General features: G+C 40.8%; 2 protein-coding genes across 4 annotated transcripts in view; both read left to right on the top strand.

The window, feature by feature from the left end:
• The window catches only part of pusl1 (pseudouridine synthase like 1), an 89,697-nt gene extending 87,894 nt beyond the window's left edge, over window positions 1-1,803 (top strand). For all 3 annotated transcript variants that reach the window (XM_043675830.2, XM_043675832.2, XM_043675831.2), the window contains one exon: window positions 1-1,803. In XM_043675830.2, coding sequence (XP_043531765.1) covers window positions 1-32 — 32 coding nt within the window. In that variant the 3' untranslated portion in view covers window positions 33-1,803.
• Window positions 1,804-11,390: 9,587 nt separating this feature from the next.
• Window positions 11,391-16,859, top strand: LOC122540139 (lysophosphatidic acid receptor 6). Its single transcript, XM_043675442.2, has 2 exons — window positions 11,391-12,211; window positions 14,158-16,859. Exon 2 carries the CDS (start codon window positions 14,192-14,194, stop codon window positions 15,200-15,202), a length of 1,011 nt encoding a protein of 336 aa, XP_043531377.2. The 5' UTR covers window positions 11,391-12,211; window positions 14,158-14,191; the 3' UTR covers window positions 15,203-16,859.
• Window positions 16,860-18,559: the final 1,700 nt, after the last annotated feature.

Below are 18,559 nucleotides of genomic sequence, written 5' to 3' on the forward strand. Positions count from 1 at the left end.
ATCTTGAAGTGGAAGAAAGTGTAATTCAGTGATTGTGGATGGGTCTGTGGGTTTGCTAAAGCATCTTGGAACAGACTTTAGGCTCCAAAGTAGCTGAGAAATGGGAAAAAAGTCTTGCATTTAAATTGCATTTTTCACAACCACCAGATGTCTCGAACTGCTTTACAGCTAAGTAAGTAATTTTAAAGTGCGGCCGCTGTTGTAATGTTGGAAATGCGGTTGCTAATTTGTGCTCAGCCTTGCCCCACAAACAGTAATGTGATAATGGCCAAATAATCTGTACTTTTGTGGTGTTGATTGAGGAATAGATATTGGCTGTGGCACCTGGAAGAACTTTCCTCCTCTGCTGCTATTGGATCTTTCAAATTGACCCGAGAGATCAAATTGGACTTCAGTTCAGTGTCACTTCTAACAGATGACACCTCTGATTATGCATCACTCCCTTAGTACGGCACAGGGGATGTCACCTTTGACTTGTTGTGTTGAAGCTCTGAGTGACACTTGAATGCAAGGTCGCAGTGACCAACGGAAACACACCTGACACTCAAAAATGACAATTATTGATGACAAGGACTGGGTTAGTTGTGTAAAAACTTGCATACGCTATGTTAACAGTCCCAAATATGTTACAAACTGTGGATAAGCAACATGTTGAATAAAGGCCCTTTTTAAATTAAATATGGAGACTACCGATCAAAATTGTCTTTACAAAATAATCACCAGCTATATGTATGTATGTTTGTGAGAATTGAACATGAGGGAAGATGGATCAAACAAAGTTTATGCAGCCCATTATAATACACTCCACAACAACCTCTCCCAAAGCTATTTCCTACATTGGGGAAAAGGTTCACGAAAGATGTTGCAGCCACCAAAGACATATCTGCAGAATATCATCTCATCACACATTCACATCAGTCAGACAATTCCATTGTACCAACATTCTCAGAATCATCATATCCTAGACAATATTGTCTTTGTGTTTGTAACCAAAGAGATTAATGACTGTACAACAGATTCTCAGCTAATGTACTTGACACTGTAAAAAGTGTGAAATGCTTATGTAGTTATAAGCAGGATTGGAGGTCTCGTGGAAAGCGACAGGAGGTGAAGAAGGGTTACACCCGAAACGTTAACTTCTCCACCTCCTGATGCTGCCTGGCTTGCTGTGTTCTTCCAGCCTCCTGCTTGTCTACACAGGAGGTGTTCAATGAAACCAGCAGATGGGTGAGTTTTAGAGTACAACTGGACAGAACAGTAGGTTGTAAGGTTTGTTTTTTTTTGCTTATTACTGTTGTATTTGGGGAAACTTATTTTGACTGTTTTATTCAATATGAACATAATTAGGAGGAGAGGCTATTGACCTCAGTCAGTAAGTCTGGTCAGTGGAACAAGGACAACTTGAAGTGGGAAGATGAAGCAACTTAGGGACTGTTTACTTGGTGTCTTCAATGAATGAATTTGATCTGAGCAAAAAGATATTTAACACATAAATGGTGTGGATGCTTAAAGCAATAGGAAACCAAAAAGGCCGAAGCGTTCTTCATAGTTATTGGCTCAAATGTTTCGATCAACATATAAACACTAATTCCTGATTCAAAGAAAATGTTCCCAGGTTTCAGTTACAATCCTGACTTAGTGCCTCTCCAATCATTCTGCATTTTTTTGATCCTTGTTTTGTATGTAAGGTTTGTACCCAGGTACTTTATACCGAAGATAGCACCATAAGAGACGATGTTGTAAAACCTTTCACTGTACTCTTGTACTTCCGTACTTGGTACACGTGACAATAAAGGATATTCTATTCTATTCTATTATATTGTGGATCTCTTAATTTGCCATGATGACTGTATTCTGGAGTAAACTCTGGCTTAGTTCTAAGATGGATACAGGATATTGAGAGGCATAGATAGAGGGGGTGTGGACAAGATGTTCCCTCTAGTGGGACAGACTAGGAGCCACGGGCTCTGTCTCAGAGTGAAGGGACGACCCTTTAGAACTGAGATGAGGAAGAATTTCTTCATCCAGAGAATGGTTAATCTGGGGAGCTCATTTTGTCAAGAGGGCTGTGGAGGCCAAATCATTGAGTGTATTTAAGACAGAGATAGTTAGGTTCTTGATTGGTAAGGGGATCAAGGATTACAGGAGAAGGAAGGTGAATGAAGTATCAGCCATGATCAAATACCACAGCAGACTCAGTGGGTCGATTCGCCTAAATCTACTCCTACATCGTATGGTCTTAAGCCCTTAAAGTCATCTTACTTGCTAATTAAGCAACCCAGATTCGGGTTCTGTTTTTGATTACAACACCTTTATATTCACGACGTTAGCAAGTAAAAATCTAATCGGATCGTGGCCTGCAAACATGAGAGGAAAACAACCGTGGAAGCATTTATTTTCCGATAAATGAGTTTCAAATGGCACACTGAAACAACATATTTATACAGCTAAATAAACATTTTACAGGAGCGTTGTAAAATAAAGTATGACACTGGGTCACATAAGGAGATACTTGGTGCAGATAACCAAAAAGCTTAATCAAAGAGAGAGGTTTTAAACAGTGTCTTAAAGGATGAAAAAGAGGCAGAGATGGCCCAGGCAACTGAATGGTAGAGCATTTATAATTGGGAATTCATCTAATGCCAGAATTCGAGAATTGCAGATATTTTGGATGGTTACGGGGCTGGAGAAGGTTACAGAAATAGGCAGGGCAAGGCTACGGAGGGATCTGAAAACAAAGATGAGAATTTTAAAATCAAAATGATATTCACCAGGAACACAAGGTGCTGTGGAATGGAACTTAGTACAAGTTAAAATATGGGCAAAGGGTTTTGAAACAATAAAAATGATTGATCAGCTTGCTAGAAATGACTGCTGTTGAGAAATTCTAGCAATGGATCATCAATTGAATTAACAGATGTGGTGGTGGAGATACATATGTGACTAACAAAAGATCATAGATTATCGGGGTACTGTAGCAGGAATGTGGAGTAGAGGTCAATATCAGAACAGCCATCACCTTATTGAAGCACAAACATGCTTAATGGGCTGAATGGCCTCCTGCTGCTCTTAATTCACGTATTTTTAAGTAGTTTGTATTGAAATCATTAGAAGGTTATGAAATTCTGAGAGTTTTAAAAGACATTAAAGTCTGAATGACAAGAATTGAGCTGGGAGATACGATTTGTATTCAGAAAATGAATTGTACATTGTATCATATTAAATCTGTACCTTTTTTGTACATTTATTTTAAATATCAGTTGTAGTCAACAGCCTCTTTTAACACCTTTTATGAATAGATTGGAAACTCCTTTAGTTACATATCAGTAATTGCTGAAGAGCAACTCCCTTTTCCTCACTGACCAAGACACAAACATTGTTCCACTATAATTGAGTTGAATATATTGCCTAGTGTAGCACAGTTCTTCAATAACAAACTGCATTAAATCCATGCAAATCTTGGATGTGCAGCTGTATTTACCATATCAAGTGGATTTTCTGCAGCATTGTTCAGGGCAAGTACAAAGATGTGGTGGTTCAGACAGGTTTGCAGCTAAAGGCATTAGGGAAGTGAGCAGTTATGGGGGAGCAAGTAGTTTGGAAAGACTTGTGGATAGTCAGGGGAGGTAGGTACTTGTGACACAGTGCAAAATTACAAATGAGGACAGATAAACAACAAACAACCAAAATAGTGAGACTGTCTTGGAATGAGAATTCGGTGTGTTTACAAGAAGACAGGATAAGATGCAAATGATAAAGTGTGGGGTGAATGGAGAATTAATACTTATGGTTTGGGAAGTTAATGGTCAGTGACAATATGAAAGTACTGAGTTGAAAACAGCCTCCTTACACACAGAGCACAACTAATGATTCTGTTTGTTTACATTTCTTATCAATAAAACATAATCAAAGTTTTTATATTTGATTATGAAGTCTAAGTTGCATTTGTTTTCACAAAAAAAATTACTCAACAGCATAAGGAAAGGTTTTAATCAACCATTCAGACATATTGTGGCACATTCAGGATAGATGGGACTTGATGCCAGACCTTCTGGGACAGATGTTGGAGCACCACCACTGCACCACAACAGCCCTGAGGAAAAACAGTATGAAGTAGACTTCAGCATGATTACAGCTCCATCAATGGACATTACTGGGATCCAGCTATGCACAGCCATGAGTGAAGATTACTTACCGTGAATCATCACCCAAGATGTCCATTTCCAGTGGGATGCAAAAGGAACCAAACATTCATGAAAAACTAAAATAGCAGGTGTGACATCATTTGAACATAAATAATACTTCCTTACCTTTGTGTAAGAAGCAAACTAAATTAACTTTATCGGCATAACTTGTGAGATGTCACAATCCATTTAAAAAAGTGTAATGATTGTCTCAGAAGACCATCAACTGATAAAGGCCAAGTCTCTGAAAGGCAAAGTCTTTAGTCCAAATGAAGACCGTAGGTAAGTTACTGAATTTGCAGGACGCCTGTGTTCCATGCTGTGGTATCAGTAGAACCAGCCCACAAGATTCGATGAAGTGTCCCAGTGGTTCTGGATACCTGCTAAAGAAAACACAGAAGCAAAATCCACTGTAGCTGTAGTTCATACTTGAAATCATACTTTTATACATGCAGCCTTTTAGATTACTGTCCATTTTTTCAACTCTTTTAGCTTCTTTCTCAAACCCAAATTGGGTGTAAAATATACTGCCATGGTAACAGTAAGGGGATCTCTCTATGAGTACACTTGGGCATTTAGTAGAGACCTCTTTAATGTTGCCAAGGACATGATGCAAATCAACGTTCTCTTCCCCAGCAAGATTAACTTGACCAAGGCATATGGAGCTGTGCAAAGTTCTGACTGCTCTTCTGACCACACCAGAGGGTCTTTCACCAGCTCCATCCCACCCCATGCTACGCTTCTGCATATTCCTGCTTCCTGACATTTTCAGGGACTGTACACGTATATTTCCACAGAGAAAAAGAAAACAGTTTCTATACTAAGGTGGTCTAATGCTAGACATATCAATTCTTACTAACATATTTCTAGATTTATTTTCATAGAAATCCTACAGTGTGGAAAGAGGCTATTTGGCCCAGTGAGTCTGCACCAATCCTGCAAAGACCATCCTGCCCAGACCCCCATCCTATCCCTATAGCCCTACCATATATAATCTACTTAACCTGCACATCTTGACATACTACGGGCAATTTTAGCATGGCCAATCCACCTAATCTATGCATCTTTGGACTATGAGAGGAAACATGAAGCACCTGGTAGAAACTCATGCAGACATGGGGAGAACGTGCAAACTCCACACAGACAGTCACCCAAGACTGGAATCAAACCGGGCAGCAGTATTAACCACTGAGCCACCATGCCTCTGAAAAATACGATTTTTAAAGGTCTAATTTACTACTAACATTTCAATCACGATCACAGAAGTAGGTTGAATTGGGAGCAGGAGTAGGGCGTTTAAATCCTGAAGCATGCTCCACTATTCAATAAGAACATGGCAGACTTAGTCGTTCCACATTCTCACCTGCCTTTCATCCCCTTGCTTAACAAGAACCTCTCTATCTCTGCCTTAAAATATCAAAAGACCTTGCTACCTCTGCCTTTTGAAGAAGAAAGTTCTGAAGACTTGCAACAAAAGACAATTGACACCATTAGGACAAAGCATGATTGGCACCGTGTCCACAAATATTTTGTCTTCACCACAGTAGCACATCTCAAGATATAGAAATTCTCTAAATCTCCTTAGACAATCAGTAGCTCAGTGGTTAGCACATTCTCCCTGAATCTGTGTGGGTTTCTTCCCGGTGCTCCAGTTTCCTCCCACAGTCCAAAGATGTGCAGGTCAGCTTAGCCATTGTAAGGTGGGTCTTGGTGGGATGTCCTTCAGATTGGTGCAGACTTGATGGGCCAAATGGTCGATTTCTGACTGTAGGGATTCTAATGAATACCTATCAAGCCCACAACCATTACTACCATCTAGAATGACATGGCAGCAGATACATGGAAACAGTGCCACCTGCAAATTCCACGCCAAGTGGCTCACCATCCTGATTTGGAAATGTCTCATTGTTTCTGGGTCAGAATGCAAACAGCATGTGGGAATATCTACACAAATGGCCTGCTGTAGTTCAGGAAGGCAGCTCTTTTTTTCCAAGTTAACTAGGAATGGGCAATAAATGCCAGCCCAACAGTGATGTCCACACTCCAGGATTGAATTTTTAAAAAATTTATGACTCTTTGAGAGAAAAACAGTCACCTCATATCTTGTTTATATGAATAATCCTTTACCGTAAAACAATGACCCCAATTCTAATGTCAGCCACACAAAGAAATATCCTTTTCACAGAGATCACCTCTTAACTCCAGTGAATACAACCTTTGCCTGTCTCATCTTTCCTTATAAGACAATCTGTCCATTCCTGACATTAGTCCAGTAAACCTTCTCTGAGCTGTTTACAGTGTGTTTACATCTTTCCTTAAAGGAGACCAGACCTGTCCACAGAACTCCAGATGTTTCACCAGTGCCCTGTATAGCTAAAGCATAATCTTTAAACTTTTGTGCTGAAGTCCCCTCACAATAAATGATAACATTCTTTGGAGTTGGGAGGCCATGTTGTGGCTGTACAGGACATTGGTTAGGCCACTGTTGGAAAATTGCATGCAATTCTGGTCTCCTATCGGAAAGATGTTGTGAAACTTGAAAGGGTTCAGAAAAGATTTACAACGATGTTGCCAGGGTTGGAGGATTTGAGCTATAGGGAGAGGCTGAACAGGCTGGGGCTGTTTTCCCTGGAGTGTGGAGGCTGAGGGGTGACCTCATAGAGGTTTACACAATTATGAGGGGCATGGATAGGGTAAATAAGCAAAGCCTTTTCCCTGGGTTGGGGAGACCAGAACTAGAGGGCATAGGTTTAGGGTGAGAGGGGAAAGATATAAAAGACACCTAAGGGGCAACGTTTTCACGCAGAGGGTGGTATGTGTATGGAATGAGCTGCCAGACGAAGTGGTGGAGGCTGGTACAATTGCAACATTTAAGAGGCATTTGGATGAGTATATGAATAGGAAGGGTTTGGAAGGATATGGGCCGGGTGCTGGCAGGTAGGACTAGATTGAGTTGGGATATCTGGTCGGCATGGACGGGTTGGACCAAAGGGTCTGTTTCCATGCTGTACATCTCTATGACTATGACTTGCTATACCTGTATACTAACCCTTTGTGATTTATGCGCAAGCATTCCTGGATCCTTCTGCATCTCAGAATTCTGCAATGTCTCTCCTTTTCAATGATATGCTCATTTTCAAAATTCTTCCTACTAAAATGGACAATTTCAAGGTTCCCTACATTATATTACATCTGTCAGATCATTGACCACTCAGTCTATATCTCCGCTGCCTCCCTATGTCCAGTTCATGACTTACTAGAACCATAGAAAAGTTATAGCACAGAAAGTGGCCATTCAACCCATCATGTCTGCACCAGCATACTAAACTACATACTTTCTCGTGCCTGGTCAATAGCCTTGTGGGTTACAAAGCTTCATGTGCAGTCTCAGGACACTGCATACTAGGCAATGAATTCTACCCTCTAAGTGCAAACGTTTTCTTCATGTCCCCTCTAATCCTTCCACCAATCACAGTAAATTTGTGCCCCCGGTAGTTGACCTCTTCACTGGAGAAAGTGGTCTTCCTTGTCCCTCTTTATTTTGTGCATCTCGATTGTAATCCATTAGCCTTCTGTTTTTAGGGAATCCTACCCTAGCCTATCCAATCTTACCCCATTTATGCAATTTTCAAACGTTCCTACCTATCTTTGTGGCATCAGTAAATTTAGCAGCCATACCTTTGATCTCTCCATCAAATCACTTGCATGTATATATAGTAAAATGTTTACACCCCAGCACTGACCTTGGAATGGGATGGCCCACCACTTCTTATATCTTTCTGACAAGAAAATTACCCATTTATGTCTACTCTTTCTTTTCTGTTATCCAGTCAACTTCTATCCATGCCATTATGTTATCACATACACCATAGGCACTCATTGTCCACAATAACCTTATCAAATGCCTTCAGGAAATCTAAATTAAGTACATTCACTAGTTCCCATTGATCCATATCACATTTACTTCTTCAAAGAACTCCAATAACTTGGTTCAATATGATTTATCTTTCACAAAACCTTGTTGACTCTCACTAATTACATTGAACTTATCAAAGTATCCTATTATAATTTCTTTAATATTAGCCCCTAACATTTTCCCTCTGGCAGATATTAAGCTAACAGGCCTATTCTTTACTGTTTTATATGCTCCTCCCTTTTCAATTAGTTATATTTGTTTTTTTTCGCCAATCTAACAGAGCTGTCCTGAATCAAGGGAATTTTGGAAAATTAGAACCAAAGCATCTTGGATTTGAACATAGGTGGTATTGTTAGTAAGTTTGCAGATGACACCAAAATTGGGAGGTGAAATGGACAGCGAAGAAGGTTACCTCAGAGTACAACATCTGATCAGACGGGCCGATGGGCTGAGGAGTGGCAGATGGAATTTAATTTAGATAAATTAGGTGCTGCATTTTGGAAAGACAAATCAGAGCAGGACTTATACACTTAATGGTAAGGTCCTGAGGATTGTTGCTGAACAAAGAGACCTTGGAGTGCAGGTTCATAGTTCCTTGAAAGTAGAGTCACAGGAAGATAGAATAGTGAAGCAGGCTTTCCTTTATTGGACAGAGCATGAAGTATAGGAGTTGGGAGGTCATGTTGCAGCTGTACAGAACATTGGTTAGGCCACTTTTGGAATATTGTGTGCAATTCTGGTCTCCCTCCTATCAGAAGGATGTTGTGAAACTTGAAAGGGTTCACAAAAGATTTACAAGGATGTTGCCAGGATTGGAGGATTTGAGCTACAGGGAGAGACTGAATAGGCTGGAGCTGTTTTCCCTGGAGTGTTGGAGGCTGAGGGGCTTGGAAATGTTAAATAGACAAAGTCTTTTCCCTGGGTTGGGTGAGTCCTGAACTAGAGGGCATAGCTTTAGGGTGAGAGGGGAAGAATTTAAAAGGGACGTAAGGGGCCCACGCAGAGGGTGGTGCATATATGGAATGAGCTGCCAGAGGAAGTGGTGGAGGCTGGTACAATAACAACATTTAAAAGACATCAGGATGGGTATATGAATAGGAAGGGTTTAGAGGGATATGGGCAAAGTATTGGCAAATGGGACTAGATTGGGTTAGGATATCTGGTCGGCATGGATAAGTTGGACCGAAGGGTTTGTTTCCGTGCTGTACATCTCTCTGACTCTATGACCTCAATGATCATACTAGCTACTTCTTTTAAGACCCTGGGATGAAGACCATCAGGACCTGGACACTTGTTAGGCCCCAGTGTCGATAATTTACTCAATGGTATTTTCCTGGTGACTTAATGTTTTTTTAGTTCTTTCATTTCTGACTTACAGCTATTTCTGAGTGTTACAGCACCAGAGATCCGGGTTCAATTCCACCCTAGATGACTGTCTATGTGGAGTGTGTACATTCAGGTTATGTGCATTAGCCATGGGAAATGTGGGGTTACATAGATGGGGTAGGACTGGTTGGGGTGCTCTTTGAAGGGTCAGTGTGGACACATTGGGCCAAATGGCCTGCTTCCACACCAAAGGGATTCAATGAAGACCGATACAAAATAGCTGTTCAGTTCATTTGCCACCTTTTTATTTCCCATTAAGTCCCCAGATGTACTTTCTTTAGTACCCACATTCACTTTATTAACCCCTTTTAAAGATCTAGAAAAACCTCTTGCTACTTCATAAAATCCCTACAGTGTGGAAACAGGCCATTTGGTCCAACAAGTCCACGCCAACCCTACAAAGAGTATCCCACCCACACCCTTTCCCCTACCCTATTACTTTACATTCCCCTGACTAATGCACCTAACCTACACATCTCTGAACACTATGGGCAATTTAGCATGGCCAATTCACCTAACCTGCACATCTTTGGACTGTGGGAGGAAACCAGAGCGCCCAGAGGAAACCCAAGCACACACAGGAAGAAAATGCAAACTCCACACATTCAGTTGCCCGAGGCTGGAATCGAACTCAGGTCCCCAGTGCTGTTAGGCAGCATTGCTAATCACTGAGCCATCGCCATTATATTTCTAGCAAGCTTTCTGTCACAGTCTGATTGTTCTTCCCGTGTTAATCACTTTTTGGTGCTTTTTCTCTTCTTTCCACTCTTCTGCATCTCAGTGTGAATCACTTCTTCCAATCCCTGCATTCTCTCTTACCACATCCCTTGAATGGTGTGAGTGCACCTGAGCTGGTGCAATGCAACGACTGAATGTGGGTAGATGTCTACTGTAAATGTCAAACTTCAATCAGGTCCCTGGGCCCCAACTCAGTTAAAGGAAGAAATGAGTAATGTGTATTAATACAGTGCCTTTGCTGATAATTCTTCAAACGTGCCTTTCTGTTCAACAACTTGAAATTCTATCTCAATCTGTGTCATTATTGGTAGATTAATCAAGAGACATATGAGCTGCAGAAGTTTCAGACAAGTTTGAGCTGAACCAAACCTCCATTTTCTATTCTTGCAGGATGTGGACATTGCTGGTTAGACCAGCATTTATTGCCCATTCCTAATTGCCTTTAGAAGGTCATGGTGAAACATCTTCTTGAGTCACTGCGGTCCTTGTGGTGTGGGTATACCCACAGTGGAAAGGAGTTCCAGGATTTTGAAACAGACCATGAAGGAGAAATGATATAGTCTCAACTCAGGATGGTGTGTGTCTTGGAGGGGAACCTGCTGGTTGTACTGCTCCTCTGTACTTGCTGTCATTGACCTTCAAAGACATCATGAGTTTGGAAGGTGCTGTTGTTCTTGGTGAATTGTTGCAAAGTACCTTGTAGATAGTACACACTGCAACTGTATTGCATTGTTGCTTAAGGGGGTAAATATTTCAGGTGGTAAATGGGATTCCAGTTGGCTGGAAGGCTGGTTTGGACCAAATTGATGTCAATGGTATTGGGTTCGAACCCCATTCTGGCCCGGGTGGACTTTGAGCCTATCTATATGTCCTGCTTGAAGCCAGTGCTTGGGTGTACACGACACTGATCTCAAAAAGTTCACTATGGTAACGATGCCAAACATTAAGACGTTCAAGTTAAAATTCAGAGGTAGAAACTGGAGGAAAAATTACCAATGATTTTTTTAGCCTGGAAGATGTTGCACCAGACACGTTTTAGAGAATGGATTATGGGAGGTAAGTGAGGAACTGATGACAGGAACAATGTATCAAAAAGAGCTGGTCTTAATGAGCTTGAAATCCATCACTTGGTTCTATAATTTTTAATGGGTTGTGTTCGGAGACAATCTAATCATTTTCAAGTAAACCAATCACTCAAAGTAGAAAACCACAGCACAAATAACAGGACTAAAAAACTGAAAAGAAATCAGAAAGAAATAAAACTTAACATCATCTTTCCTGTTCTCCTGAAAGCAATGTTGCAAAGTTGTGGGGCTTGGATCAGTAAAAAAAAACTATTGTAATTGTCACTGTCACAGTTTAAAACCATGCAAATAATTCAAGATATAAGACACTTTACAAGATGTAATTTGAATTGTTTTGAAGTTTCAGTTCGAACTGAATCTTCTTTCCACCACAGGAAATTCAATGCATCAACGTAGTAGGTTGTTGTGGTCAAAATGCTATTTTTTATTTCATGCTGTGGGTGGGACAAAAAAAACGAGCTTAAAGGTTAAGAGACATTGCTTAAAGAGCTGCTGCTTCTGACCATCGGTGTTAGTCGATAGTTTGATACTCAGGGTAGCTAGCTCAAAACTGTTTGCTTCACATCTTTTCCAACTCCAGGCTGACTGGAGAGAAAACCATTCTTCACTTCATTTTGTGAATGTGTACAGGAAGGTTAATACCTGAAGAATGAAATAGAGATATGCGAGACGTATCTGCAGCGAGCAACACTGAATCTTAACTGTCCAAACAAACTCAAAGACTGTCATCTAGATTGGAAACATTAGCTTGCTCTCTCTCTCTCTCCACAGATGCTGCCTGATCCACTGTGATCTCCAGCATTTGTTGTTTTCATTCAGATTCCAGCATCTGCAGTAATTTCCTTCTTCAAAGACTGCACTGTCAGGAAGGCTCCTATCTGGACAGCTGCTGGCTATCTCCGGTGAGTGTTATATAATTTATTCCATTCTCTCTGTTACTATTCCACTGGCTTATATATATATAAAACCAATATGTGAGAAGGAAATGTTAGTGTTCTTAGCAACTGAGAAAACACTTTTAAAGCGAGCATGTGAAATACATGGAAATTAAATACAATTGATCCCCTTTTGCCCAACATTCAACATCTGATGTGATTCAAGTGATCATAGCATTCACAGATCTTCCTGAGACACTTCTCATAGCTTAAAAAATCATAATGTGATAGTGTCAGTGATTACATGAATAAACCACTTTTTGTATGAGTGAGTTGAACATTTTTTACAGCTCATGTTTAACATTAGCAATTAACAGTAACTTAGTTTCCGTTGTGATCAAAAGTTATCGGTTAGTGGCTCTTTGCAGAATCAAGCTGGAACAGCAAACCTACAGCGGTTAAAGTTACATTAAAGTTACTGGGTTTTTATTCTCTTAAAAATGTCACACAATTGGAAACCATGCTGTAAAGCGAAAATGAACACGTATCTGCCACAACTGCTCCTGAGTGTTGATGGCCTCCCAATGAACCTAGCCTCCCAAGACTCTTTCCCTCTTTCCCAGTGTCTGATTGTTTATTGTCTTGGCTCAGCTCCACAGTAACATGGCAACACCCGAGGGGGTCAGCCCAAGAGCCGTTCCCTCATTAACATCTTCATCAGGATTCACTACATTGGTATGACCATGAATATGAGCTTCCACTGCAAAAGAAAAGTCATAAAGTTGGACACATCTCATTATACTTTCAGTATAAAAATACAAGACAGTTTACTTGAAGAATTGGACCTTAAAATAGTAATTGTATTTCTTAACAACAATAATTTAATCAGCCTCCACCATCTAATCCAGGCCCTGCAATTCCTCAGGGTCCCATGGACGGAAGGACCACACTCCTGCCATCCTACCAGTTATTCCCTTAACTTTTAACTCTAGGGCATGTCAGTCAGTCAAACATTCACATTCACTAGAGGCAAGATGATGGCTCACACCTCAAGTTGGGAGGAGTACATGATCTTAGGCATTTCTTCCAGAGTTAGAGAGTCAGTGGAAGGCTTAACAGGTTTAGAAAAGCAATTGGCCTGATTTGGAATAAGCAATTTGGCCCAGTGATTGACTCCAGCAGAGAAATCTAAGAAGGCCCATCTCTCTTCTGGCAACTGTGGATCTTCAATACTAATAGTTTATGATATTGTATGATACTGCTCCCAGACTAGCACAGCATCATAACAAACATGCCCTCTTGTGGATCAGTCTTAGTAATATTCCACCCCCTTTCCATATCATTTCAGAATGAACTCCTCAGCTGTTCACACTGCCCTATCTTCTTGGTGAGCTGTTCAACTGTGGCCCTGTTCAGCTGGCTGTAAAAGATCTCATGGCATTTTGAAGAAAGTCTAGGGAGTTCCCTCCAGTATAATAAAACAGAGAAAAGTGGATACTAAAAATCTGGTACAGAAAACAAAAAAAATGGCTGGAGAAACTCAGCAGCTGTGGGGAGAGAGAAACAGAGTTAATGTTTCAGGATTAGTGACTTTTCTTCAGAATTTTAATAGGGACTGCACTTGAAAATGTACTTTATTGGCTGCAAAGTGCCCTGGAAAGTACTGAGTTTATGTAAGTCACTATATAAATGGAAATGCCCTTCTTTCATTCTTTCAGAATAAACATCCGACTGCTTCCTAATTCTGCCTGCTTTCACCCAAAGCACATCCTTGGAAGTCTTATGCTCTAGCATTTATAAAAGTGCATTCTACCTGACACAATTTTCCTAATAGTTCTGTTATTATCTCTCTACGCTGATGAAAGCTTTTCTTGGTTGTTCTCTGCACAATCAATCGTCGGTGAAAAATATGGCTAAAAAAAAAGCATTAGCTACATTCCTCCATTAACTTTTTTTTTAATGTATGTACCTAGGTTTCCTTAAAGCTCACCGAGGGAGGACAAAGACATGAATAGTTCACAGGAGCTTTTCTCAGATGGAAACTGCAATCTTGAAGCCAACTTCCAGTATTATTTATTTCCAATCATCTACAGCATTGTGTTCATTTTGGGCTTGATTGGCAATGTCACAACCTTGTGTCTTTTGACCAAGCAAATGAAGAAATCCTCCCCATCTTATGTGTACATTACAAACCTGGCTGTCGTAGACATCATTTACATTTGCACCTTACCTTTTAGAATCCACTACCACATCAAAAAGAACGACTGGCCCTTTGGGGATATAACCTGCCGGATTACGGGCACTCTCTATTTCGCTAACATATACATCAGTGTCGCTTTCCTCAGCATCATTTGTGTGGACCGTTATATTGCAGTGGTCTATCCAAGAAAATACATCAGGATGCGGAGCACACACTACTCAAAGATCATCTCCGCTCTGGTGTGGATCTTCTCTCTGACTGTTATGCTTTCCCTGGTCTTTGGTGGCTCACTCAGCACCACCTTCAAAAACAACATGACGGCTTGCTTTGAGAACTTTGACACAGAGACCTGGAGCAAAAGAATGGCAGCCTACAACATAGCGGTGCTCTTGTTTGGTTTTGTCATCCCATTTACCATCATCATGATATTTTATCCTTTGGCAGCAAAGAAAATAGCCCAGCTGAAAGGCAGTGTCTACAGGGAAAAGGCATTGACAATGATTCGGGTCATTTTGGTGATCTCAGTTTTTTGTTTTGTCCCTTATCATGCCATCCATTTGCTCCATTTCCTTGCTCGCTTGAGATTTATTCAGAACTGTGCTTTCAGCAGCTTTGTCTACAAGTTCAGGAGAATTACCATGGCCCTTGTCAGCCTCAACAGCATTTTTGACCCCCTGATATACTATTTTGCAACTATCCATTTTAAGTTAAATTATAGCAAACAAAAGAGGTCAATTAAGCAAATTTTACATTATGATCAAGAAAATAAACTAGTTAAGCAGGATGACAACGTTGTCTCGCAGAAATTGGAAATCTGATACTGATGGACACACATATAAACTGAGCCTCAGGAGTTGAAGAAATGCTAGTTTTGCCTCTACCCTGGCTCAGTTTTGAAGTGATTCTTTATTGCTTTCCTATTCCCGGTGAGGAAAATAGGAACAGGAGTATGTCAATTAGATTTTTCAAGCCTGTTCCAGCATTCGGTGAAATCCTGTCTATGCTTAACACAGAGAGCGCCGATCAGTCTAGTGGATGATTCACTCATTAATAACTACAGATCAGTCATTCTGAGAGTCTTGAGACTTGATATACTGCAACAATTGCATCAAAGGCATCTGCGTCCCACAACACGTTGAGGTAGAGCACAATTTTCTGTTTGATGGCCGGGTCTCTCAAAATCATTGGAGGAGATGCTATTAAATGACTGGTGCTATTCATTGTCGGGAGATGAGAGATCCACTGTTAGTTATTTTCTTTTCCATCAAAACAATGGGACCATCTTAGGATAAACATCTTAGTAAACGGAACATGTTCTTCCTAAATGTAGACTATGACTCCAGTTAGATAGAAGTCAAACACTTGTAGAGTCACATTTCAGAGGCAGTGATTACATCACTGAAAAAAACATAGAGTCCTGAGCAAAAGGGGAATGGTAATGGTGGTAGAGACTGAGATAATAAAACATGGGTGAATGATAAGGCTGAGTGAGTACGGGGTTGAACTTGAGATAAAAGTTGTGTGAATGTCACTTTTTAAGAGTTTTAGATTTTAAACTAGTAGAATCTGAGTTTTTGTGAAATGGTTTAAAAATGAAAAAGGTCAGTCTTTCCGAAACCATGATTATAAACCAGTTCATGTCATCTGGAGTATTAACGGGGGAGCTGGGGGTGTGGTGGTATCCTAACTGAATTAGTCCTATTTATCTGCTTTTACCCCATATCCTCTAAACCTTTCCTAGTCATGTACCTGTCCAAATATCTTTTAAATGTTGTAATTGTGTCCGCCTCTACTACTTCCTCTGGCAACTCATTCCATACATGCACAACTCTCTGCATGAAAAAACGTCTCCCCTCTCTATAATTCAGGTCCCTTTTAAATCTTTCTCCTCTAACCTTAAACGAATGCCCTCTAGTTTTGGACCTTGGAAAAAAGACCATGGCTATGGACCCTATCCATGCCCCTCATGATTTTATAAATTTCTGTAATATCCCTCAACCTCTAATGCTCCAGGCAAAAAGTTGCAGCCTATCTAGCCTCTCCTTATAACTCAAGCCATCACATTTCAGATTACATCACTGACAAAAACACATGGAAACCTGAGCAAAAGGGGAGTGGTAATGGTGGTAGATACGGAGATGACAGTGGAGGAACAATGGCGGATATTTCTGTGTATAATGCAGAAGATGCAGGATCAGTTCATTCCAAAAAGGAAGATCGATCCTAGGAGGAGGCATGGGTGGTCATGGCTGACGAGGGAAGTTAAGAAACATATAAAGTTAAAAGAGAAAAAGTATAACATAGCAAAGATAAGTGGGAAAACGGAGGACTGGGAAGCTTTTAAAGAACAACAGAGGATTACTAAGAAGGAAATACCCAGAGAAAAAAAATGAGGTACGAAGGTAAACTGGCCAAAAATACAAAGGATAGTAAAAGCTTTTTTAGGTATGTGAAAGGCAAAAAAATGGTTAAGACTAAAATTGGGCCCTTGAAGACAGAAACAGGGAAATATATTACGGGGAACAAATGAATGGCAGAAGAATTGAATTGGTACTTCAGATGTGTTCACTGGGGAAGACACAAGCAATCTCCCTGAGGTAACAGTGGCTGAAGGACCTGAACTGAAGGGAATTTATATTTGCCAGAAATTGGTGTTGGAGAGACGGTTAGGTCTGAAGATTGATAAGTCCCCAGGGCCTGATGGTCTACATCCCAGGGTACTGAAGGAGGTGGCTCGAGAAATCGTGGATGCGTTGGTGACTATTTTCCAAAGTTCAATAGATTCGAGATCAGTTCCTGTGGATTGGAGGGTGGCTAATGTTGTACCACTTTTTAAGAAAGGTGGGAGAGAGAAAGCAGGAAATTATAGACCAGTTAGTCTGACCTCAGTGGTGGGAAAGATGCTGGAGTCTATTATAAAGGATGAAATTACAACACATCTGGATAGTAGTAACAGGATAGGTCAGAGTCAGCATGAATTTATGAAGGGGAAATCATGCTTGACTAATCTTGTGGAATTTTTTGAGGATGTAACTCTGAAGATGAACGAGGGAGATCCAGTAGATGTGGTGTACCTGGACTTTCAGAAAGCTTTTGATAAAGTCCCACATAGGAGGTTAGTGAGCAAAATTAGGGCGCATGGTATTGGGGGCAAAGTACTAACTTGGATTGAAAGTTGGTTGGCTGACAGGAAACAAAGAATAGTGATAAATGGCTCCATTTCGGAATGGCAGGCAGTGACCAGTGGGGTACCGCAGGGATCAGTGCTGGGACCACAGCTTTTTACAATATATATTAATGATATAGAAGATGGTATTAGTAATAATATTAGCAAATTTGCTGATGATACTAAGCTGAGTGGCAGGGTGAAATGTGAGGAGGATGTTAGGAGATTACAGGGTGACCTGGACAGGTTAGGTGAGTGGTCAGATGCATGGCAGATGCAGTTTAATGTGGATAAATGTATGGTTGTCCACTTTGGTGGCAAGAACAGGAAGGCAGATTATTACCTAAATGGAATCAATTTAGGTAAAGGGGCAGTACAAAGAGATCTGGGTGTTCTTGTACACTAGTCAATGAAGGTAAGCATACAGGTACAGCAGGTAGTGAAGAAGGCTAAAAGCATGCTGGCCTTCATAACAAGAGGGATTGAGTATAGAAGCAAAGAGGTTCTTCTGCAGCTGTACAGGGCCCTGGTGAGATCACACCTGGAGTATTGTGTGCAGTTCTCGTCTCCAAATTTGAGGAAAGACATTCTGGCTATTGAGGGAGGTTCACAAGGTCAATTCCTGGAATGGCGGGACTACCTTATGCTGAAAGACTGGAGCGACTGTGCTTGTATACCCTTGAGTTTAGAAGACTGAGAGGTGATCTGATTGAGACATATAAGATTATTAAAGGATTGGACACTCTGGCGGCAGGAAACATGTTTCTGCTGATGGGTGAGTGCCAAACCAGAGGACGCAGCTTAAAAAAACGGGGTAGACCATTTAGGACAGAGATGAGGAGAAACTTCTTCACCCAGAGAGCGCTGGGTGTGTGGAATGCTCTGCCCCAGAAGGCAGTGGAGGCCCAGTCTCTGGATTCATTTAAGAAAGAGTTGGATAGAGCTCTCAAGGATAGTGGATTCAAGGGTTATGGAGATAAAGCAGGAACAGGATACTGATTAAGGATGA

This window comes from Chiloscyllium plagiosum, unplaced genomic scaffold (assembly GCF_037043375.1).
Source record: "Chiloscyllium plagiosum isolate Xiang-an unplaced genomic scaffold, Cpla_swu_hap1 HiC_scaffold_37, whole genome shotgun sequence".
In the NCBI taxonomy this organism is placed as follows: Eukaryota; Metazoa; Chordata; class Chondrichthyes; order Orectolobiformes; family Hemiscylliidae; genus Chiloscyllium; species Chiloscyllium plagiosum.

Excerpts from the sequence above, each read along its gene's own strand:
- LOC122540139 (XM_043675442.2), top strand. The coding sequence starts at position 14,192 with ATGAATAGTTCACAGGAGCTTTTCTCAGATGGAAACTGCAATCTTGAA.